The sequence below is a fragment of the Haplochromis burtoni genome, unplaced genomic scaffold, assembly GCF_018398535.1.
Source record: "Haplochromis burtoni strain Fernald_Lab_line unplaced genomic scaffold, NCSU_Asbu1 Contig_79, whole genome shotgun sequence".
NCBI classification, from domain to species: domain Eukaryota; kingdom Metazoa; phylum Chordata; class Actinopteri; order Cichliformes; family Cichlidae; genus Haplochromis; species Haplochromis burtoni.
The window spans coordinates 653,559-678,735 of record NW_024582440.1 but is presented as its reverse complement, the minus strand read 5'-3'; the positions used below and the strand labels follow the sequence as shown (position 1 = coordinate 678,735).

At 41.5% G+C, this 25,177-nt stretch overlaps 1 protein-coding gene across 7 annotated transcripts in view; it reads right to left on the bottom strand.

Moving 5' to 3' along the window:
• Positions 1-514: 514 nt before the first annotated feature.
• LOC102312407 (RNA-binding motif, single-stranded-interacting protein 2) overlaps positions 515-25,177 on the bottom strand; it is a 27,537-nt gene continuing 2,874 nt past the window's right edge. For 3 of the 7 annotated variants that reach the window (XM_014334376.2, XM_005924859.3, XM_005924858.3), the window contains exons 2-14: positions 16,803-16,969; positions 11,463-11,521; positions 10,565-10,656; positions 7,290-7,447; positions 7,058-7,137; positions 6,823-6,932; positions 6,607-6,650; positions 6,318-6,411; positions 5,959-6,009; positions 5,141-5,251; positions 4,936-5,016; positions 3,695-3,782; positions 515-1,956 (exon numbers count right to left, since the gene is read on the bottom strand). In XM_014334376.2, coding sequence (XP_014189862.1) covers positions 3,702-3,782; positions 4,936-5,016; positions 5,141-5,251; positions 5,959-6,009; positions 6,318-6,411; positions 6,607-6,650; positions 6,823-6,932; positions 7,058-7,137; positions 7,290-7,447; positions 10,565-10,656; positions 11,463-11,521; positions 16,803-16,969 — 1,128 coding nt within the window. In that variant the 3' untranslated portion in view covers positions 515-1,956; positions 3,695-3,701. Of the gene's footprint in view, positions 1,957-3,694; positions 3,783-4,935; positions 5,017-5,140; positions 5,252-5,958; positions 6,010-6,317; positions 6,412-6,606; positions 6,651-6,822; positions 6,933-7,057; positions 7,138-7,289; positions 7,448-10,564; positions 10,657-11,462; positions 11,522-16,802; positions 16,970-17,212; positions 25,172-25,177 lie in introns of those variants that run through there. The other 4 variants (XM_014334378.2, XM_042222108.1, XM_014334377.2 and 1 more) reach the window with 2 other exon arrangements.

Genomic DNA, 25,177 nt, shown 5'->3' with positions numbered 1-25,177 from the left:
TTCAACATGTTTGGATGTACGTGGTGACAGCTTAACTCGGTGTGCTGACTTAAAAAGCTGAAAACAGCCCAGGTTTGTGTGTTTATGAGCTTGTCCGAGCCCGATGCAGCAGCATCAGTAGAAGTGATTTGGATCAGCACTAAGTAAAGTCACTGTTTGGTTCAGCTCTCCATTCTGGAAGGCTTTCTGCTAAAGAGGCCAGACGCAATGTCGGGACAGACGACGCGAGGTTTGGAACGGAAATTCATGTGAAAAGAAAACAACGCGCACAAGAAAACAGCGTCAACAAAACAAACAAACAAAAAAAAACGACTCCATAAAAAGCTAAAAATCTACAGCTAAAATCTAATCTACTTGTAAGATTAACTCATCAAAAAATAAGGCAAATTAGCTCAAAGACTTTCAAGTGAAAGACAAAAGAGAGAGAGAGAAAAAACAGAAGACACTTAACTTTCTACAAACTAAAAAACAAAAATCACTGACAAAGAATCAAACTCAGGTGACAGCAGCATTGAAAAAAAAAAAAAAAAAGACTTACAGCTCCCTTTCCTCTCAAACTAATTATTCTCAGGGATTTTGTTAGTCTTCCATTCGATATCCCTCATTGCTTTCACTAAGCTACGTCTTAATTTAGTCACTGCATTTGCTCTTTGTTTTCACATAATCTCTCCTTTGTAATGCGTGCACACGTCACCACTTCAGGCAGAGGATGAATTCAATGATACCTGATGGTTCGCCACCACAAAACCGCTTAAAACCACTTCTCATGGACGAGGATGTAGTAAAGTATTAACTATTAACAGTAGGTGCAGGTTTTTTTTGTAAGCATATGTGGACTGAGAGTGATCCAATCATAAAAAAATAATTAAAAATTAAATTCATGAGCCAAACACTGGAGCTCAGCTAGGGGGGGGGGGAGCTCTTTCATGTTTTCATTGACTACAGTATTAAATAACTCCTTTTGTATAAACGTATGCCTCGCTGATCTAAAACCTCTAAAAAATAGAACTATAATTCAAATATAAATATAAATAATTGATTGTCTTTTGTTCTCTTAAGAAAGAATGATTTAAAGTTAAACGAAAAAACAAGAAAGAGAAGAATTAATTTGACTAAACTATAAACAGTCGATGTTTGTCATCATCTGTGCGTGATGAGAAATCTCTGCAGCAGTTACAGGAAGAAGTAGCTTTAAACGGTTTGCCTCCCACAGTCAGAGCGACTCGACACACCAGACCAGCGGAAGTGTTTGTAAGTTTTTTTTTGCTTTTTTTAAAATCTGTACAAATTGCCCCCCTCCCCGCCCCCCCGAACCCCGCACACCCCAACCCGTCCCGCTGCTGCAAATAGAATGTCAAACAACAACAGACATCAGGAAATAAAAATAAACCTTTGCATATTTTACAAAAAAACCTAAATAAAAAATCAAAAAGACACATTGTGTTTCAACTCTTCCTTGAATCACTCTGAAACATCCAGAATGCTCAGTTAAAAATAAGAATTTGCTATATTACGTACACAAAAATAATGCTCTGTCTTTTCCTCCTCTTTTAATTTTTTTTTTTCTCAAAGAGTTTTTTAAACCCTCTTTTTTTGTTACGTTCCTTTTTTTTCAGTTATCAAAATAGATCAAAGCTTCTCTTGAAGAAGATTCCCACCTTTGGTTGATCAGCTCTTGAGGATGTGAGCTGAAAAGTCTGATGATGTTAAGTGTTGTCCTTTTTCTTTAAACCCCCCCCAAAAAAGAACAAAACAAAAAACACAGAAATAGACAAACAACAGACAAACACACACACGCACGCACACAAACAAACACACTCACAGGCATACACGTGTTCCTTTTGTCATCCATGTTCAAGTCGGGTTGCTTGGTGATGGTGTGGAGCACAGATCTCTTCCAGCTGAATCCTGTTCGGTTGGATTCATTTCGCAGCCTCGGCCCCACCCTGCCGGGAGCTGCAAAACACACGACTCAGCGTTGACACTCTAAACCCACTCGCGCACTTGCACTGATCATAGTTTAGAAAACATTGCATGAGATGCTTTTAGACCATAGCAGACATAATTAGCTAAAGTCTTCCTCTTAAAATCATATTATGCAATATCAAATCATTCCTTCCTACTCCTTATTTTGAGTTTTTTCAGCCGATGGATACACACGGCGTGACCGTCTACCTCTACGATCACTGAAAGCACGAACCACACCTGATTCCGGTTTGGCTGCTATTGAGTTTAAGGTTGCGTCACTGTGCATACCTGGACCGCTTCCAGCACTGCAGCGACCTTTAGATGCCTGACTGGAAGTCTGTGCTTAGCAACCGCTGACCTCAAACTTACCTCAGAGCAAACATAAACTTGGTGTCAGATAAAGCCGATGGTGATGACAGTTGGCTCCCGCTGAGGCAGTTTTCAAACCTTGGAGTGATTTATCACCTCGGGAAAATGATCTGTCATCTGTTTTCTCCTTTTCTTTCTTTTCACAATCACCGGTTGATGCACCAATGAAGTACCCCAGAGTGAGACGACCACTCGGTGCAAACAGCCTCAGCCGTGCTGCGGCCTGGCGTGAAAATGGTTTTTAGTCACAGCAGCACAATCTTCACTCACCGCATGCCCTGTGTTTTCAACCTCTTTACCATGAGGGTTGCAATTTTGACGCAGCAGAGAAGATCTGGTAACCACTGCGGATAGTTTAAAGTGGGAAGAATGGGGACTTCCAGGGTGGGATCTAAACATGGCAGCAGCAGCCCTGGATGTGGTGCACATGTCCAGGCAAGGATATGACAAACAGCATACAGGCTTATAGCTCATGAAAGTTAGAAATCCAGTATCTAATATCAGATTATAATCTTTCATAAGAGCAACTAAAAAAAAAGGATTTACAATAAAATAATGTCCAGCTTCGGAAAAGCATGTTCATTTATACACTCTGTGCTTAGTTCGGGCTCCTTCCCCTCGGCTTACTGCATCAGCGCGATGTGGCATAGAGGCGATCAGCTTGTAGCACTGCTACAAACAATTACATTTAAAATATTTGATATTTTGCTCTTCAAAGGCTCAATAACTGAGAAACGTTTAACCACATATGTAGGTGGAGTGTACAGAGAATTTCTCAGTTTTAAAGTCCCTATACAAAGAACAACACTCATAAACATGCCCCCATCCAGAAGCCACAATGACCATCATGTCTTTATTGTGACCGTGGTTCAGAGGGCTGGGAAGTTCATCTTGCAACCGGAAAGTTGCCGGTTCGATCCCTAGCTCTGTCTGTCTTGGTTGTTGTGTCCTTGGGCAAGATACTTCACCTACCGCCTACTGGTGATGGCCAGAGGGGCCGATGGCGCGATATGGCAGCCTCGCCCCAGGGCAGCTGTGGCTACACCTGTAACTTGCCTCCACCAGTGTGTGAATGTGAGAATGAATGAATAGTGGAATTGTACAGCGCTTTGAGGGTCTCAAAAAGCGCTATATAAATGTAATCCATTATTATTATTATTTTTCTAGAGTTTTTGATTTGTGGAAACCTCCTTAAAAAAAGTTATTTTAACTTAGTAATATTTTCACCATTGTAATCATCTGTGTCTCTTTTAACCACGACTTATGTTTTCATTCATGCTCATTACAATTTTGCTAATTAAGCAATTTACAAACGTCTACATATTTGTAATTTGCAGGAAGGAGCGACCTTACCTACCTTAGCTTTACTTGGTGTGTTGGTATGAGTAGTTTGTGTGTTCTGTAGGAGTCTCCATTGCAACCTGCTGCTGCTGGCCACCGTTTTCCTGGGGTAAAAGAAAAGAAAAGAAAATTCAGGTTTAGCAACTTAATAATTCATGACAACCACACAGATGTTAGCATAAAGGAGACAGACGATATTTTAAAACTCCCTTCCTAATCACATTAAATGCATCTTATCCTTTTGTGTGCATGCACAAAGAGCAAATATTGGATTTAAACTCACAGCCTCCCCCTCTCATGTGCTTTCTGTTGTACTTCATTCATAAATCATCCATTTTCTCATTCACAAGGTCACCTAAGAGGCCACCACCGCTATCACTGAGCTCCATTCAGCAAATGGCTTAAAAACACCCCACAGGTTCAGAGGCCCTACTGCAGAGCACTCTGCCTGGATCTGCCACAATACAGCCCTGGAACACACAGACTGCGCAGTGATGGCCAAAGTAAATAAAGAAAGACATAAAGAAATTGCAAAGGCTTGCCCGGTTAGGTAATAGTCTTAAATCTGAGGTTTGCATATGGCTGCATTCAGGTTGTCAAAGGTTACACATGGACTCAGCCCAATGTTGGGCGGAAACAGAAGCAGACACTCCATTTATACAGGTTCTCCCAGCTGGAAATATTCTCTTTGGTTCAAGCAGCAAACACATGTGCTGACCTGGAATAATCAGTCATTCAACAGATAATCAACACGATGAAAGAATTTTTGCTGCTTCTTAAAAGCACTTTTAAGTGGTGCTGTTTACCTAATAAAGCAATAAAATGACAGATGCTTTTTAATATTTCATTATTTGACAATTTTTAATGAATCAAATATCTGGCAGATTTATGAATGAATAAGGAAAATGAGCAGTTGCAACCTAAACTAGGCGAGTTTGTTTCACAGATTAAAAAGAAGGCAGGACAGCACTGCTAAGTCATTTTGATCTCAAAAACATCAACAAAATGACTTCACAGACACAGGGACGTACGCCGCAGTTAAAGGTTTAGCTGGTAAATTCATGATCACTTTAAAAGGCTCTCGGGATATCGAGTGAATTCAATCAGCCAGCTGGCACCTTTGAACAACCACCTCCATTTCTTTAGCCACGTTCAATTATTAGTTACACAGCATGTCCCACAAAGGAGTTTTCATTTTGAGCCAGCCACCTCATGGAAAAACAAAACATCATTAAGACATTAGGAAACGTTTCATACCTCTACTGGGACGCTGGAAGGAGGCACTGGGGTGTACTGGGGGATGTAGGTCCCCTGCATAGTTGTATTGGCCGGAATATACTGTAGGGAAGACAGGGAGGAAAACGAAATCTGTGACTGTGTGTTTAGTATTTCACGCAAATAATTACACTTGTAAATGTCGTTAGGGACGGGGACAGTTGTTTGTGTGTCTGTTGGTACTGACTGTGCCTGTGCTGCCCAGAGACAGGTGGCTTAGTTGCTGGGTGAGAGGTCCCATCATGGATGTGGGCTGGATGGACATGGCATGTTCCATTGTTGGGGTAATAACTGTACCCTGCGAACGCACAGAGACACACACCTAAATGCAGTCCCAGAGTGTGACATGTATCACCTAGAAACTACATTTTGTTAAAATGCAGAGGTTAATATTCATCATATTTTATTAATAACACTGGTACACGTTTAATTTTTTTTTTTTTTAAACTGTAGATATCTACTGATGAAATAAAAGCCCTTTCAGGTGTGCATTCCTCTTTAAGCTTTCCACATGGCTTCGGCACGCACCCTGATCCCTTTTCCATAAAAGCTGACCCAGCAGAAGATATTTTTCCTTTCATTTGGTTAATGCAAATCATAGCTGCCACTGGTCAAGTTCAGATAGTGGCAGCAATGCAGCTGATGCTGGGCAGCTACAGATACATTGTCCAGTTTAACATGCAGCGTAATTACAACCACAAAAAAGTATTGAGACTAATTCATGAATGGCGTTCCCTAAAGCAGGTCAATGCTTAAAGCGTACGCTTAAAGATCACAACTATCAGAGATCCAATAAATATTACAGCTTCCTGTGTGACCACTGAGGCTGCTTGTTCCTGTTGATTTCCATGTAACAGAAAGAACTATGTTCTTTTTCATTGCCGTGACACTTTGATTTGTATATCCTGCTTCAAGCGCTTTTTGCATTTACACTTTTGTTTATGCTTTTTTGCCCTGTGGGCCAAGTGAAAAGACCAGAAAGCATTGACCAGAAGGGATACTCACAGCTGGCTGCATGAGGTATGACTGATGGTGCATCCAGGACGGGTTGTGTACCTGTAGAGGCGGGAGTACATCGCAAAATTACTTTTCGATATTTTTCATCTGGTGCTGTCACAGTCCCCTCAGAGCCCTTAATGTGTAAGCTGGCACAAAAAGGTCACAAGAACAGAGACAGGACCTGGATGAAAGCAGCCGTTCTGCATGTTAACTTACATAACGTGACCTTAATGAGGGATTCGGTACAGAAAAGCAACAGAAAAATACATGATTCACTTTCATGCAGATTTTAAAAGCCAGCAGGGCTAAAAATGAACAAACAAAACTACTAATAATTTGAATATAAACAGAGTGAAAAGTCCCACCTGGTATGATGAGACAGGAGAATGCATGTAGGGAGAGAGGGAAGTCTGAGCAATCATTCGATTTGGAGCCAGACTGTAAGGTGAGGAGTAGAAGCTGCCAAACACACAGAGCAACAAGAAGAAAACATGAAGGAAACTGCAACATGTCCACAATTTCCAGCTAATTTAGCAACATATCTGAGATCCTGCAATGTCCAGCAGAGGGCAGCCTTTTACCAGTCTCTGATTGCTATGTTTATTTTCCTGGAGGGCTGGGACTGTTTTTAGTCAGTCCGTGCATACCACTCACCCATTTTGTAAGGCTGTGGGGTCATACGCAAGCGTCATTCCTCCCTGGGAAAACAAAAAAGGGATTCAGAACCAGTGAGGTCATGCAAACACCGGTGCAGTACGTACTAAAACAGTCTGCTAGCACAGAGTGTGGACGATTAAATTCAAAACTTTCCAGTATGTACTTGATGTGATTTTTCTCCATGATTTTAGAGGAGAGAAAAAAAGACGTTACCGTATCTCCGTCTCTAGCCCAAGGTCTTCCATTTTGAAGATATTTGCTCTGGTTCTGCCTCTTCTTCTGACCTCCGTCTGCAAACTTACATAATAAGGGCTCTGTGGGCACTGAGAAAGCAACAGGTCAAACAAGAGAGTGAATTCACTGATCACAGTGGGGAAGAAAACACACTCAGCTCCAGCACTTACAACAGTATCAGGTTTCTATAATACAAAAAAAACATTCCACGCACCGGGTATTCCTGGTGGAGTCTTGATGAATTTGCCATTGAAATGCTGAATTATGGCCTCGCACTTCTCCGTGGATTCCATCCTGAAAAACCAGACAGAGTTAAAATTAATCCCTCTCGAGAAGCGCTGTTTGCATTCGGTTGGTCCGTGCCAGAGCTGCACAAATTACATGTAATTGATAACAGAAAATGTGCTCAAGACACGATGGGCCACCATGCGAGGCCACAGTCTGACCTGGCAAATCCGACGCCGCGGCTGGTCCCATTAGCATCTCGGAGGATGCGGGTGGAAATGACCTGGCCAAAAGACTTGAGCATGCTCTCCAGCTCTTGCTCATCCATAGACACGGGCAGGTTGGAGATGTAGAGGTTGGTGGGGTCCTGCTCCTGTTGCTATACAGAAAGTGAGAAATGAGAATCCATTCGCTCGTGCATCTTCTTAAGCTTTGAATGAGGAAACGCGGCGCCGACTTTTTATTATTTATCTCAAAGCAACCGTGTCGGTGCAGACGCCGCTGCTTTATTCAAGTATTTACAGTTGCTTAAAGCGTGAAGTTCTCCCGGCTTCAAGTTAAAAATATATATATTATAGCACACTTTCCTGGCACTCTTGCAAATAGAAAAATGTTGTCACTTTCAAAAATCTTTTTTTCCACACGGCACAAATTTTTGTGTAGGCAGCAGTGCGACCCGTCTTTCCATCAACACCTGCCACTGCACTTGGCAAATTGATTAAATTACATTTGCGTGTCAAGCATAATTTAGTAACAGAACCTGCTGAAATGTTTTTAAGCAATTAGTGACAGACCAATAAAGGGAAACCCTGAATAATCTCTCACCACTTTCTATGTGTCACTGCCACAGCTGAGGAGGATTTGAAAAACCTTGCGTGCACGCTAAAAAAAAAAAAACACTCTGACATTTGCAAAGCATTAATTTGTGCACAGGGGTAGCGAGTCGTGCTTTTTTGGTATAATTTTGACTAATGAAGAGATCTTGATCTGGGAGTAAATTAAGAGGAGAGATCATTTGGTGGCACTACTTGAAAGCGAAACCTTGTGTGACTATGCAGAAGCAGACAGGAAGCCAGGCATGAAGTTAAAGAGTTCACAGAGCAACAGGAGCCTGGCAACCATGAAAAAAAAAGAGGCTGGGCTAAAAAACAGGGGAAGGAAAAAAAAAACGGAGAGCGAAGAAAGAGGGAGGAAATTAATAACTCAAAAGGCTGATATTTTGTTACGGAAGGAGGAAACTCACAGGGTAGGACCTACCCAGGCCTCTGCAGTCATTTGGGCAATTAGAAAGGAGAATGACAGAAAAAGAGTGAAACTAGAAAAGAAGACAGATGGGTGTCTTCTGACTAGCAGGCTGCTCTCTATACCATTTTATCTCCTCTTTTCAGTGCCTGCTGCATGCAATCAAACAGCTCTGCACACCACAAATAATAAAAGCTTTTTAAATTTGGATGGAGAAGAAGCTGTCAGAAGCTGTCAGCGAGCGAGGCAAATCGAGTTACAACTGTTTAGACTGGACTGATCCAAGCAACAACCAGGAGAGGACAGCCAGTACCTCAGATACTTGCCAAGCTGTTCGGGCACATTTGACAGAGGTGGCGATCTGACAATGAAGAATTCCTGAGAACATTTATGGCATTAAAGTATGTCAACAGCTATCTTAAATGTTTTATAGCCTACGTGAGTATCTCCTACTCTCAGCCATCTGGTGGAGAGATAACCTATTTTCTGTGATTGCCGTCATTCCTGCTAACACAGCTATTATGCAACAGAGGAGCAAACCGCAGGGGTCATAGGCCAGCTGACAGTAATGGAATTCAAAGCCATATGACAAAACAAACACAAACAAAAAACTCCACCCCTTTTCCCTTTTTTTGTTTTCCTTTTAGCTCGGCCAGCGCACGCAGCAGACGGTTTGATATTCTAACAATTTTCCTCCTGCTGTATTAAAATGTTGCCGCGCGCAGCTCAGGCGCATGAATGGGATTTGCTGAGGTGTCCACCGTGTATTGTCTGTGCCAGGCCTTCACCGAGCCGTGTCTGTTAAGGTGTGTCTGTGCGTTAGCTCACTTGGGTGTTTGTGTGTCGAGCAGCGTGTGGGTGATGACGTCTGAGTTCAAACAGGGAGGTGCTGAGAAGTAAAAAAGAAAAAAAAACAAAAAAACAGAGGGGGTGGGGTGGAGGGGGCTCTATTTTTAACTTTGCCATTGTTTCGCTGCCCCTACACACGCAGCTCCTCTGGGCTTGCAGCCTGGAGGCTGGGGTGGCCCGTTCAGGGACTTAGCACACACTCTAAGGACATCTAGTTCAAGGTGTGGTTCATTGTGTTTGTGAATAACACTGCAGCAGCCATGGTGAAGCTGCTGGCAGGTGAGCCTGCCCTTGATATTGATAATACCATTGACTATAGCTCTTTTTTTTTTGCTGACCTGAAATACCCACTGACTCTGAGACGGCGGTGTATATTTAGGTTTATATAGTGGTTATCAACACCTCTCACTGAGCACATGCTGTCTGGGTGAGTCAGGTTATGGTGTCCAGTTGCACTTGTCAAGTACAAAGATACGCAGGATTGTATGGCACTCTTACAGAAGCAGCTCAGTGAACTTAGACTCAGGTTTTAGTTGCACTGGACTGTTTCAGGTCAGCTGGCAGTGTGTATCCGTTACAGTTCTCCAGCGCTGCTCTGAGGGAGACCCTGGTGTTACATTGCTGCGGGTCTGTTTGGGTGCAAGATAGAGGGAGGAGGTAGGGACGCCGGCGTGGAGTGTATTAAGTGCTGGTGTCTGCCCCAGGCCCAGGCCCAGGCGATGGACAATGCCAGTCCATTGTGCCTGTCCCATTGACAGCGGGTGTAGTGGCACCCTCCCCCCCAGGTTCCTTCAATGGGGAGCCTCAGAGCCAGAGGGATCAGCTTAATGGGCCGACAAGAGTAGCTTTGACTTCAGACACTTGGACAAAGAGTTCAGAACAAGTGCTACAACAGAGTTCAGAACAAGTGCTACAACAGGAGCAGGTTTGTAACATACACAGCACAGAAATGAAGTACGTGAGGGGGAAGGAGACAGGAGGTAGTGCGGAGGACAGTGAAGAAAGAGGCAAAAGGAGGATTTGAGAGGAGACCGAACAGAGCGGAGGAACAAGCAATAAAAAATATGATCAGCAAACTGTTTCTGCAGGTCTGGGCTGTGCATCACTGGGACATCTCAGTACACACACACCTCCCTATAGACAAGAGTTTACTTTGAACCCTTTCCAACAGCACAGTCGCTGCCAATTAGGCCACTGCATGTAACAGTTTTTAACCTTTTACATGATAGTGTGTGTACGTACGCAGCAATAGGGCCATGACTCTTGAGCTGATGGCTCTCTGAAGATCAATACGGGTACAAGACGGGGTGATGGGCTAAACAAGGCATGTTTAAATCTAATGGTGGCTGGTAAACTTGGAAGCAACAAGTGGTAGATGGATACAAGATAGTTGGCTAATTCTTACCTTAGCCATCTGAGCCTGGACCCCAGTGGATTTCAGAGCTGTAACAGCTTTCTGTGCTGCTGCTGGACTGTCGAAATCCACAAAGCCATAGCCTGTAAAACAGACAAACTGATGGTAAAAATGCTGTAGCATCAGGAAGTACATGAAAAGATGCCATGCGCTTGCTGAATACAGCACTCTACAAAAGTGTTGAGCCACATTTCTTTACATTTTGCTGGAAAAATGGGAAATGAGTGCAGTGATTCATTGAAATGTGCAAGCAATTCTAACAAGCTTGAAAGTCAGTATTTGGTATGACCACGTTTATTCTTACAAGCTGAATCTGATATGCAAGCTTAAGTAGTCTTCTGTAATAGTTCTTCAGGCTTCTTGAAGGACATCTTCTTTGGATGTCGGCTGCCTTTTGCTTCATTCTCTGTCAAGATCATCCCACAGTGGTTTAATAACACTGAGGTGTGGGCTCTGGGGAGGCCAATCCATGACTGATAGTGTTCCACTGAGTGTTTTCCATCTAGGCGCGCTTCTACTGCTTTGACAGCGTGTTTGAGATCATTGTCATTAAAACTGAAGCCGTTGCCAATCAGTTGCTTTTCAGATGGTATTGCATGGTGGTTCATAATATGTCTGTACATTCCTGCATTCACAATTCCATCAATATTGACAAGGTCCCCAAGACTACTGGCCTAAAAGCAGCTGCAAACCACGACAGAGCCTCCACCGTGTTTTACAGTGGGCTCCAAAAACTCACTGTTGTACCTCTTTCCTGACCTTGTCTGTACATTATGATGACAATTTGAACCAAACATTTCAAATATGTATATATAATAATAAAAAAATAAAAAAACATATAAAAAAAAAACATGACAACCCAGTCTTTGAAAAGATTATTAGAGTTTACCTTTACATTTGTTGGTAGTTTTGTCCAAGATGGCCTTGGTCGACACAATTTTGCCATACCTTCAGGGAAGAGACAAGAACACAGAATACAGGATGAATGAGTGGACAAGGTTACAATGAGGCAACAAGAGGAATCTGCTCCTACCACATGCTTGCCAATATTTATAAATTTCCCCTGGCTGCCAGACTACAGGTGTAAACACGAATACAAAATCCTTTGTGCAACCATTTGTGTGCATTTAATGATCTTAAGAGGCACTGAAAACTTCGTCTGACTCCTCCCTCGTGTCTTTGTTCAGGCCGCCGTACAGTAACTCTGTTCCCCGACTTTGTTTTCGAAGACAGGGGACGGCACCCCAGGGCCAAAAACAATTTGTTCCCGGCCTGTCTTTACCAGACATACACACACACAGACTAACACACTAACACCTCTCTTCTAAATACAGCTCTGCTTTAGGGTATTTTTGACTTAAATACAGCTTAAACGTCTTGTCACTTGCAACATCAGACTCTCAAACTGGGATATTAATTTTCAGGAAAATGCATTTTCATCCACCCATCTACAAACAAAAGAAGGAATATAGCGTGCGAAACACAAGTTCATGTCTTAACCTGTCATTTCGGTTCACAGCTGTCAACGGAGACGTACAACAAAGGTCAGTCAGTAAAAGATGAAAATCAGTTTCTGCATACATCCAGCCACATAAATATTGATAGTAGGAAAATCACCTTAAAGGCAGCAAATGAGAAGTGTTATGCAACATGCTGAGACTAATGGAATGCAGTGTTGTAAGACGGTGCATCAGCACTACAGTATAATAGACCTGCCCTTGTCTGGTGAATTTACCCAGTGAGAGAGGCTGGTGCTCCTCTGTTTGGGCAACATGGCGTCTGGGCGGAATGTACACTGTAACCTGATGCTTCACCCCTCCAGTTCGCCTTCCTTCCCACCACGTCCCGCTCTCTCTCTCTGTTTTTCCACCCTCACATGGTAGCACACTGCTGGGTCCTACACTCCGGCCTTGTTTCAGTGCACGTTTAACCACATGACTCAGACCAAGCTTGATGGTCACAACAGAGACGTGGGTAATGACTGGCAATTCAATTTAAAGACATCGCTACTCCTCCACTTTTGTCCTAAATGCAAAGACCAGAAGTTATATAGGAGCAACGTTTATGGCTCCACTCCAGTTACCGCGGTGGGGCATGACTGAATGTTTGCATTGACCTTATTAGCTTATGTCTGTGTGTTAAGTTTGATATTCAAATAAACATATATATGCATTTCGATTATGATGAATTAAAATAATCTAGAAGCTTCGCTGCACAGTTTATAGTGGTAGAAAAGCTCCTTATTGCAGGCATTAATAATTCATCAGCCATTACCAAATAAACACAGGCTATGTTTATACTGTCCCAGTGTCATCTAACAGCTGCAAAGTGGTTGTTAGGCATGAATGTACACACACCCCTGATATAATGTAACCCATTCAAGCCCAAATGAAGTTTCACAGTTGGACCTCTGGCTTTCACATATGGACACAGTTGATTTTATGGTGGATTTTTGTTAGTATACAAAGCTGAACTGGTGCTGTGCTGTTTACAGCCATTCGAGAAACTGCAGAACGTGTCCAGTGACATTTTCATGTAATTATACTTCAAGTATTTCTATGTTGTGCTGTGTTTTACCTCTACATCACTTTATTCTGGATGCAAATGCCGTACTCTGTACTACAGGACGCTTTGGTTACTTTGAGGCTCCTGTGCAGTTCAACATTTCATTCCTGAACAAATATTCTGATTGCATTTTTTCTACTACTACGATGTTAATGAAGGTGGATAATCACGTTAAGGTAAAGCACCGTTCTGCTATGAAAGCAGCAACCCCACCCACCTGGAGTTCAACCCTTTTGTTTATGAGAGGCAGCCAGTCAAAGGAAGTTGACCTACTGTAATAGGAGGGTGGCCAGCCCAAATCAGCTGATGGCTCAACTTCTGCAAAACACTTTGCAACCCACCTCCGCCTAATCTCCTCCTTTTCATGTTATTCATGCTCTTGCTGACTTAATCAATGTCACGTGCATTGTCAATGAAGCCTGCTATGTTACGTGAAGCATTTGTGGTGGTGCTGCTGCTTTCCCTGCATTACACAGAACAGTCCCACACCGCCAAATAAAATAAAAATGGCTGTAGAAGTCATAATAATCCTATTTTGACAAACACGGACCTAACAGAACTGCAAGTTTCAGACAGCGGACAACCTCAGGGACTGCGCTAAGGATTTCTTTGAACTTTGAATCACACCAGGCTAATCTAGCAAGGTCCATGAATAGAAACAAGGAGCTGGAAATTTGAAATAACCAGTCACCTTTAACTAAAACAGACTTGAAAGCCACTGGTTTCTTTTTATAGCGGTGTCTTTTCACTGATATAAAGCCTCGGAAGTAAAGATGCCGTACACACATGCACGCACATCCTTCTGAGACAAATTTCATTAAGTTTATCCACTACTCTTTTTACAGAAAGCACTTTGTCACCTGTCACCTGATTATGTCAGAACAGTAAGCGTCTGATTATTTAGGAAAAAGCAAAAATGTTTGGCATTTACAAGCAAAGAGCAAAATTTAGATGAGAGATATAAGTGAAGTCTAGGTGAGAATCAAGTCTAAATATTTTTATTATCAATGTGGATTATATGTCAGTACTCGAGGTATGAATATTGTCCGACTGAAACAACTTTAAGGTGAAATAAATGTGAGTTTGACCTTGAATTGTACTTAACTATCATTTATCTAGAAACCAAAGGTCTTTAGTGGCATTGCTGTGAGTTCATTAGGCACAATGAAAATACTATGTTTGTTGTATGGACAATAGAAATGTGCTTAAAAAAAACTGGTTGACCTGATGTTAGGCATCTCTATTTTTTCTGGTGTCGATCTGATGCCTTTAAACTAAAGAAATCTAAAAAACTCACTTAAGACTTACTGATCACTGAGTTATAATTAGAACCAAAGATAAAAATAAAAGCTGTCATTTATGACTTCCCCAACAACAATGCTATGAGTTTAAAAGGTCAACGGGCACTGACTGTGTGACCCTGCGCTTACCTCGGCTCCTCTGCAGGAGAACACCAACCAAGCACACTATGGAGCCCAAAGGGGCCTAAAAGACAGCCCTAACCCATATATGGTCATCTGACATTCTTTCCCAGCAGGCCATGCTACTTTTTTCCCCGCTCATTTAAGTTTCTCCTTCAACAGTAGCCCTCCCACCCTCCTCTAAAGTCTCCGTCCTCTTTCCACTTCTCTGCCAATCCACAATGGCTTCTCTGTAAATCTCTTTAACACTCAAACTTCCTGTGTTTCACATCTGCACATTTCTGATCTTCTTAGATTGCTCACACACACGACAATTCATGAGTGTGTGTATGTGTGTGTGTGGTCACAAGCCAAGTAAATTCTCCCTGTGGATTTTAATGCTTCTGATACTTTTCTCTGTATGGGCAGGATGATTAAAATCAAAGTTTTAAAGATGGATGGTCTGTGATGTTGGAAATATTACCGGGCATTTTTAAATTAGAAGTTGTGTAAGCTTCTTCACAGGGATGTGCTTTTACTGTGAAAGAGCCCTGATGGATGTGGGGCTGAAGTTCACTTCTGTGACGTACAGCACTCACTTGCAGCAGCCAAAAACCAGTTTGGGTGTTTAACTGCATGCTTGTCTGTAAAGCTAACTACACTGGCTAGGCTGTTTGTTTCCAGGTGTACAAGTCTGGCTTCACTGAGTTTAAATGAGGAAATATTGTAAGTTTCTTTTCTTTATCTCAGCACCTATCCCATCAAGATTAATTCAACTGACTTTAGTTGTGATAAGACTCACCCCTATCACAACTAACATAAGACAGGCATTTTTAAGTGCTTCATAGACCCAAACTAAGGTTACACCTTGGTATATATGAGCGCACCACCATAACTCCAACAGTCAGAATATGTTGGTTTAGGTTAGGATAAACTTAGCTTAGCAGCTAACCTGATTCTGTTTAAAGGCCAGAAGTAGCAGCACCTCAAAGGCCCCAATCAGCATTCAATACACATGTGTGTCCACTAGCACCGACAGATAAGTCTCGGTTTCTTCATTGTTATGAGAGGAACATGTGCAATGAAGAAAATTCAACCTGAAAGGCGCGCACCACGCATTCACTGTCAGCACGCACACACGTGGCCAATGGGACGGACTGTTACATACATGAGATTAAGTCTGGGGCTTCATCTACCACTGCAAGACTTAGATGCAAACACAGCATGTCAGCTAAAGGAATCAGAGAAACGTTGCAGGATGTTCTCTAATGTGTTTGCAGCTTCTTATCTCACACAAAGCAGCAAAAGTCCTTTATCACTGCACACGTTCAAACACAGCATCTACACCTAATGTAAGCCCCACAACAACCTAAGGAAAACTCTCAACTGAACTGTGTAGACGTTGTATTGCAAGTCATACTGTCATCTAATCATCACACAGTAGAACAGTGTTATTGCATATCACAGATTGTAGTAGGTCTTCTGTCTACATACAGAAACAAACAAGAATTTGCATAGTGCATCTAATTTACGATGGCTACAGTGAAAATTAGACTCTGGAAAAAATGTGAAGTTGTTTGCCAAAAAGTCTCCATTGTGTAACCATTTTTAGTTCTCTGTGTGTGTAAAATCAAAGCCTGTATTTAAAAGATGGAGGTAGCCTCCACATCTGGAAAAGGAAGCCAGTGAAGAAGTGCTTTCTTTCTAAGGTCCAGCAGGTGGCTGCAAAAAGAAGTCTGGTTGTTTAACACCCCGTGGCTGTCAAATAGCACTTTCCTGATGGGCTTATGGTCTCCGTCAGTAGTTTCCATTTATACTGAAAACAGCACAATGTTCCTTTTGTCTTTTTTTTTTTGGTCAACAGTAGGATTGTGAAGGTGGTTTTAGTGCCTCAGCTTCACAGTCAGATCTATCTAGGACTCGTGACTGGTTACAAAAAGCTAGAACGGCACACTCGGCTCGAAACTTGAAACAGAACTTAGCTTATCAATCAATGATGTCACTGTGGTCACGTCTAATCCTTGATATACAGTGTTTTTGGTAGGCGAGGATTTCATAGATGGAATAAAGGCAAGCTAGATTGTTCCTTCATCCAGTGTTCATGTTTTCCAAAGCTAACCCCAGCCGACCTATAGTTTTATGTTCCACTTGACGATAGATAGATGGTAACTCAAAAAATGAGAAAGAGGATGATTTTATAACTTTATAAAAATTCGACTTGCTGTGCTACGTACAAAATAACCAAAAGTTTAAAAATGACTTACGGTTGGCAGAGCTTGACCAGATCTTGGTCCGTGGTCCCCGGATGGAGGCCGCGAATATACAGATTGGTTTTGCTCAGCTGTTCCCCTCCACCGCCACTGCTGTTGCTACTACTGTTGGTGTTGGGACTGGGGGGTGCCATCTGGTGGCCGGAGGACACATAGGTCTGCTGCAGCAAGAAAGAAACATACCGATTATTTTACTGTGCACAAACATTTATAGGAAAAAACATCGCTGATATTCTCAAACGCCAGCAGAAACTACACAAGTACGCTGAAGTTTTTATTAAAAGTGTGAAAATTCAAAGGCGTGTTTAGAGATGTGGAGAAATGGAAAGTAATCCTGCATGAAACAGATGATTATGTGGGAGCTGCGAAAAGTGATATCACACAGCCCTCATGTCAACACTCACCAATAGCGCTTTCTGAGGGGAATGTGGGGCCTCTTGGCCGACTGCTCCACACATAGGGAAAAGGGGCCTCTTATGCTTTCTCAATGTTGGGTAACCTTTTTTTTTTTAACTTCTGGAACCACACAAAAAAATCCTGTGGTGCAAAAACCAAAGACCTAAAGATCTCAGACCAACATTTAGTTAGTCTCATGATGCAGAAATAAATAATAGCCTTGATGTTAACAATGTCTACTTTGTAGTGCGACTCGCTGCCTCGTGTTACCTCAAATGAAAAAAAGCAGATACGTCAAAAACGAGACACTGACAACGCTGCATTTATTTTCGCTCCCGAAACTCGCTGAAGTCTTCACTTTAACAGTGTAATCTTTTCCCCTCTCAAACAGTCATTAAGGTTAAAGGGTTAACAAGATCCCGAGCGGCTAGATGCAAAAACAGGGATCAGCTTAATCCACGATAATTATGAGTCTGAGAACCCCATCGGCTGATGTCTGATGACAGATATGTGGTTACAGAAATGACTCGAATCTAAACAGAAACAAGGAGAATTTAAAGAGATTAATAAACTTGGAGTTTATCACTTTATTAAAAAATATGAACAAACATGCTCATGAGCCAAACATTTGACATTTACTTCCGCTATTATCTTATTTTGGTTTGTTTTCTACAAGGATGCAGTGGCAGTGAATTCTGCTTGTAAACTAATGGATGACTCACAGCTAGGACCATGAAACGGATGTTGCGCAACAAAAAGTGCATCATCTAATCTCTCTGTGGGACCGTGGCTCTCCTTGGAGATATCAAACAAAAAGATTGTGTAACTGTGCAGATGCTTTCATTTTAATGGAATAAATATGATGTTATTATCGCTTTGCCAGTGAAGAAAGAAATGAAAAAACTTCTCCTTTCAGGAATAGATCTGGTAGCTTTTTTCCAAACATGACTGGGGAAATAAACACAGAGCGCACCAGCTTCACCAGAACAGGCGAAACTGGCTGTCTGCAGTGAGAAAATGACTTCAATCGCATTCATTTAACAGTCCAATTTCTTTAACTTGCTGTTGTATAGGAACGAATTAGATCAAGCATGCGTTCTAAATAAGCTCAGCAGGGTGCTTCTGTGAAGCTGGGCAGGAGGACAATGGGTTTATTTCACGACAGAGGAATAAAAAGGGCTCGCCAATCAATCTGGTCGTGTTTAAAAAAGGCCCAGCAGGACGACACGGTCGCACCGGGATCACCGACAGCATCGCTCAATTCTGCTAATTAGACAGTATCCATAAGGGCGTGAGGTCCCTTTAAGACAGGCCTTCTGACCTCTACTTTGCCCACAGCTTTCACAACAGCAATAACCCTACTCCACCACCAACTTAAGCTTGAATGTAGACTTTTTTCATGACAGGTAGATGAGATGGAAGCACAGCCTCCCTTTTGTCCATTTTCGTTGTATCTTTTATTCCAGGGATATTCAAACATGTTCACAAGTGTGTTAGACTTCTGCCTACAGGAGTCGTCCTATATCATCACAGTGAAATTCTTGATGAATATGTTTTGCAGGCAGCTAATTTGTGAATGAAAGAAGAGGACAGCAGAGGCCTATAATCTCATTCAAACTCTCTTTACCAAAAAGCCAAGTCTCATTCAGTGAGCGTATCACTGCAACAACACCCCTTAAATCACCGGTCTGCAGTCACACGGCTAACTACGCACACATACCGCTGAAGCGTTGTTAAGGCTAAAAATGTGCACAGAGAGCTGCATAAAAGTTCATATTAACAATCGGACAGAGACGACTGACGCTCAGAAGCAAATCTCTGTCAGGCTTTCAGAAATTTCTCTTTATTGCAAAAAGCTTTAAATTCACGGTGCTGTAACTATGCAGTTGATGCTCGGTCACGTTATAGTGGTGACGTGTAATCTTTCTCTCGGGTCCAACATTAAAGTGTGCGGGTACATTGTTATAGAAGCAAAAAATATTAAACTGAAAAATAAAAAAGTTGAAAAAAACGTCTCCACCCCCAACGGTTGGTAATTAGCTTTCACGTTATTGCAGTAATCATATTTTGTAGTCCTGACGCTGCATTTCTCCTTCTCTGTGAGACTGGAAATATAAATAGATTATTTTAAGGACCAAAGATAAAAATCAAGAACATTTCTATAAATAAAACCATTTCCTCTATTTTTATGCAAACCTGTATGAAGACTCTGACGCTGGAAGGAAGTGTCTATCTTAAATATAGCGCACTGCAAGCATTTAACCCTGCCTTTAATCTTTCACAATATCAAAGACGTACCCCCGCATTTTATGTGTTGTATCAAACTCTCAGAGGCGATTCACGCACAGGAACAGCTCACTGGCTTAAGTGAGACATCTTACCTAATTGAATCGCATGTCTAACGGTTTAATTGTATCAGAAATATCCTCCACCAACACCCTGAAGACATTTGACACGAGGTGTCACATGAGTGCACCTTCTTCAACCGTCCTTTAAGTCTCACGCCACCTCTGCTTTTATTTTATTTTTTAAAATCTCAGCCTCTCAAGCTGACTCACACAAGTCCATGGACTTCCTGGTTGCGGGGGGGTTTGCCCACCTCCCCATGTCCTGCTGGCAAGAAAGAGCCATGACTGCCTGTGTATGGCAGCCGACTTCTATGCTAATGCACAGATTAACTAAATGAGGACACAGCTTCCAGCGTGTATAGAATTACACTGCTGAGCTGCCGCTTTACATCCGCCTCTCTTTAGGACCGACCAGAGCAATGAGTCATGGGAATTCAAAACCTACGATCCTTCTGAAGCATTAACAAACCTTCCGGAAGAGTTATCCGATGTGTGTAACCACATCTTTTCTTCTTTGCCATGTTGATAAAAACCATACAACCAAAAATGTAACACTTCATTATACACCCAACGGAACGCCCCGTCCCAGAAAACAAAAGTGCTAATAATCATAAAAACATAAAGCAGGTATCTTTAAAAAGGTTAAACAGTCTGTACGTGTTAGCGGAGGATAAGAACAGGACTGTACGTCTCATAAAGTGGTGATCAGTGGTGACAGTATGGCAGTAGGCAGGAAATCCTGTGTGTCTGCTCCTGATCTTATCACACAGCCTTCTAAATGAGGAGCTCTGCATTCCAACCAGGTGACAGGGACACCAAACTCACGTCCAGACTCGTTCCTGAATCCTCCTTCCTTTCAGTCTGCAACGCTCCCCTTCCTTTCGTCTCTTTGTAGGCACCTATTAATCTTGGAATTGTCTGTCTCTTATTGTCGCTGATCACACCTATGTGCGCACGCACAGGCCAAATGCACATGCCTGCGTGGCTTTCAAGCCGGGTCAGGTGGCAAAGGATGGAGAGCTTGCAAACGGATACTCTCAAACACTGGGCCAGAGCTCAGCTAGAGATCTAACAAAATGTGAGACAGAGAGAGAGCGTCTGGCATCGGCGCAGGCCTCGGCATTGGATTTCTGACAGCTGTGCTTTCTCCAAGGACTCTGTCTCCCTCTCTACCTGTTCACCTTGGCCGGTTCATGCGGCTGGCACTCCGGCCAGGGACTGATCCAAAACATCTGACACATTAAACAAAGAGACAGATAAACATATACCTGGCATGCGACCAGGAGGACAAAGGTGGCTGTACAGAAAAGTTCAAAGAAAAAAAAAACAAAACTCACTGCAGCGAAACAGCTGGTTTTTTTACGCACAACCGTGTGGAGTCGTTTCTGATACCTTTTTCAGTAGCGTCTGATATAAAGGATTGGCTGATTTCAATACAATATAAATAATCCTGATTCATATTCCTCGATCTGCGTCAGAACACACGTGCATTCCTGTTTAAATAAAAAGGTTTCCAGTTGAAACGCATTCATTTAATTGATTATTGGTACCCACTAAAATCGTGGTATCGTGACATCCCTAATCCCTGCCAATATTTACTTTAATCTTTGTCTTTATCCTTCATTTAGGGATGGGCAAGTCATATACTGTGGGTTTTTAAGAGATTATTTGCCTGAAAACAGCTGCCTACTGCTTGCTGAAAATAGGATTAATGAAAGCAACAAGACTCCACAACAAAGTAAATGTGTGGGCTGTAAAAAGTACCCAAATAATAATAAGTATCATTTTAAAAAACCAGCCACCCAATATGTTTTTTCCCCTCATTCAGACTTCAAAAAACAATTGATCAATGGAAACTAAAGCCTTTGGGTGTAGCTATTTTCTAGCATTAGCATGTCAGTGTTTGAGCAGCAACGATGTTAACATTAATATGCATTAAAGTGTTTGTGTCGGGGCACACAGTGTAGGACTTTGTTGTGTCAGTGAGACGGTTACACAGATGACTGGCAGCCAAGCAAACCGCAGTTTTCAGGCCCTCATTTAATGTGATTGCATGGAACGTATTTATGAAGCAGCGAGACATGTACCCAAAAAATTTAAATACAAATTGAGCCATGTTTGTGTGCGATGAAACTGTGAATTAAGCTTGAGACAGCCACCTGCTTTCTACCTCCTAGACATCAGCTGTTTTCAGTTCCTGTCACAGTGACAGGAAAATATGACATGAACGAGGACATGAATCATGTTTGACACAGCGCACAGTTGTAATGTATCAAAATGAATCCTAATGAACATTTAGTTCGCTCTACCTTCTTTCTAGTAAAAAAGAAAAGAAAACCCCAACACAGCTGTGTGGCAAAAATATTTCTTTGCACTGTGATTTCACGCTCTCAGTCCAGGTGTGCACAGTTGTGGCTAGCAAAATCTTCACAGTGGTTCTGCTCACTGCTGAGAACACCCATGTTTATTAAGATAACAGCTAATCCACCTTAAAGAGAAAAAAAAAAGCTTGTATCACCGCTTTTTCATACTACATGCTATAAATAGTCAGGTCAGTCCTTAAGCTGCAAATTAAAACAAATGAGGTGTGTAAGGCATATATTATTCTAATTTTATTTTCTAAATTACCTTGCCTGCAGTATGGGGGGGGCAAATACTGCTCATTTACAACAAATAAACACTGAACAGTGTATATGGGTGCTATAAAGTGCTTGACTCAATAAGCTAAACACAAGCTCGCTATGCTGCACCAATTAACTTACTGTTTAAAGATGTTCTAATTATCATATGAAAGCATGATTACATGTCACTTTGTTATCCCGACTAACCCCAATCACTGTTTCCTTTATTTCTCCCAGAGTTACTGAGGCTTTCCATTTATTCTTTAACTCTAAGGCATTAATTTTATTTACTTTTTTACAATTACACTGTACAACAGCCATCAAACAAAGAGCTCGCTTAATGGAAAGGACTTTTTATTCACTATAATACACAAATACAGTTTAACAATTTAGTTTGGCTTAGATTTTTTAAATATTTTAGAAATCTTTCAATAAAAAATGTAAAACTAGATATTTTATTTAATTTATTACGCAAATAATAAACTGAAGTCATGTTGTTATAGCCACATTTGAGCTAGCGTACTGGAGTCAGTCAGAAATTAATGAAGTGTAACATTCAACCACTAAAACTAATTCTTCTGTTTAGGAATGTAAGTAAATAAATGTAATACGTCATCCTAATATAACAATAATAATGATCTTTACATTTTTTTTCTGCTCTTTGCTTGTAAAACAGTACATGGATCCATGGATAACAGCAATAATTAGATTTTAGCATTGAAAAAAATAATTTTATTTCAAAGAACTTGGAGATATTGGTGCATTAAATATTACAGCAATGTAAAAATGGCAGCTGTGGCATAAACCTTCCATCGGATGCTGGTCTGCATATGTTTTATTGCTTTAGTGCATTTAGTGCAATCATTTGGGGAATTTTGAGCAGGTCAACTATTTTCCGCATGCGACTAAAACCTCCACAGTCACGTTAAGGAGAGAACACGCCGTACCAAACAAAATCAAACTTCTTAAATGACCCAGTTTACTCTGAGCACGATGTTACAGTGAGAGAGGTTTTCTTTAAACATCAGTGCTGCAAAGTAAAATCAGTTGCCAGCACAGGCATTTAATAAACATCTGACTGGAAGTCTTAGCATAACTTACTGACATCAACTCTTATCAAGGAGTAACGTGACAAAACTAAACATGCCCACTTAAATGTTGCTGGTTTACATAATGCTTGAATTCAGGAATGAATACTTGTGAAAGCGTTTGGAGTTCATGTGTAAAAGGATCAAACTACCGAGTCAGAAATGCATTCGAGACTTCACATCTGCTTATTTTCCATCAATGGCCTTTTTAGAGCAAACCTTTCTATCTGTGTGTGAATTTAATGCTCCAGTCAATGTGCTTTATTGATTTCTTTGATTTCTTTTCATATACATAGCTGTGCTTTGACTTAGCAGAGTCAATGTTGAGGCATCCACAGCTTTAAATCACAGCACTAAGCTGACATCTGTTGAAAAGGTCTCCAGCCAAGAGGGAAACAAAAATGTGAATGACAAGTACAAAAAAAAAAAAAAACCACGCCATTCGATGCCGCCCTGACTGAGTCTCAAGATACCTTAAGAAGCGATGAGCCGCCTCCTGTTATGTTTCCATGCAGGAAGCTTTACACGGAAACCGACCAAATTTGATTTGAGAACATTAATTCTATTTATTTGAAGGAGGAAATGAGGTGCTGAGTCAGGGGAGGAGCAGCAGCCTTTAAGCACGACAGTAACCGAATGGCATTTAGCAGTCGCTAAGTCAGTCTCAGTAATCACCGTGCTCACACAAAGAGCGCTTTTCTCACCCCTGTGAATGGGTTTATTTCTCATTCTGTTTTTTATTCGATGCACTTGTATAGCTCAGGTACGGCAAAATGTGAGCAAGGGACCAAAAGAATGAAAGGAGGTGCGCGGAAACAAAACACAGGAACTTGACCTCTCTGTGAACTTTGGCTCCCCAACATAGAGGAGCTTGATACTACTAAAGCAACTGAGGAGTAAATGTTTTGCCTATGCCTTAAGCTTCTTTTACATGTTGCTTTATGCCTTTTCACCTTAATTATTCCTTTGAGAAGTCTGAAACGAATCATTATGCACTGAAAACACAGATAAGCAAATTCAAATCAACTGAGTATCACACGTTTAATTCAGATGCAAATATATTAACTAAAAGAAGTGCTGATACTTATATTTGAAAACAAATTTGACTAATATTTAATGCTGATGTGTATTTTATGTGTATTTCATGAAAATCTAAGTAGAGATGAGAGCAACACTCGTGAAGCGTGCTAGGACTGTACATGTCGCATGAGTTGACCACAGGAGAACATTTCCCTGTTGTCAGCACACGTTTCATCTGAGTCAGGCACAACTAGTAAATAAATAACTACACATAACAAAATTTTATACAATTATTTAATGGTGCAAGCGTCAGAAAGAAAAAAAATATCATCAATCAATCAATTTATGACACTAATGGATGTTTAATATCATCAGTTATCGGTGTCCGTCTTAAAAAGCCAACATGGGTTGGACTTCTCCAGAGTATTCCAGCTCTTTATCAAATCATCTTTGCACCCTTTTTTTGAAAACAACACTTAATGCAACAGATAAACAAAGGCACCTGGCAAAGGCAGATGTCATATTTAGCTTTCATTATACTCGGACACGGTCAGCAAGTAGAGACCCGACAACCAAACAGACAAGCCTGTGTGTCACAAAAAATTGGTCGACATGCAGGCATCCACATGGACTTTCGCACCCACTGTCTGATGATGAAATTTAAGTCACTTTGAGCCAAGTGGACCGTAGCGGACTCGCAGAAGCAAAAGATCTAATCAAGGCCTTTTATTTGGAGTCTGCAAGGGAAAATCAGCTGACATTTATGATCTGGTGAAAGCTTGTGTTAAACTTATCGAACGCAACAATTTCCTGATTACCAGCATTGTAAGTGATGTGGGGGGTTTGTGGCTCAAGAGTTGGGAGTTCGCCTTGTAATCGGAAGGTTGCCGGTTCGA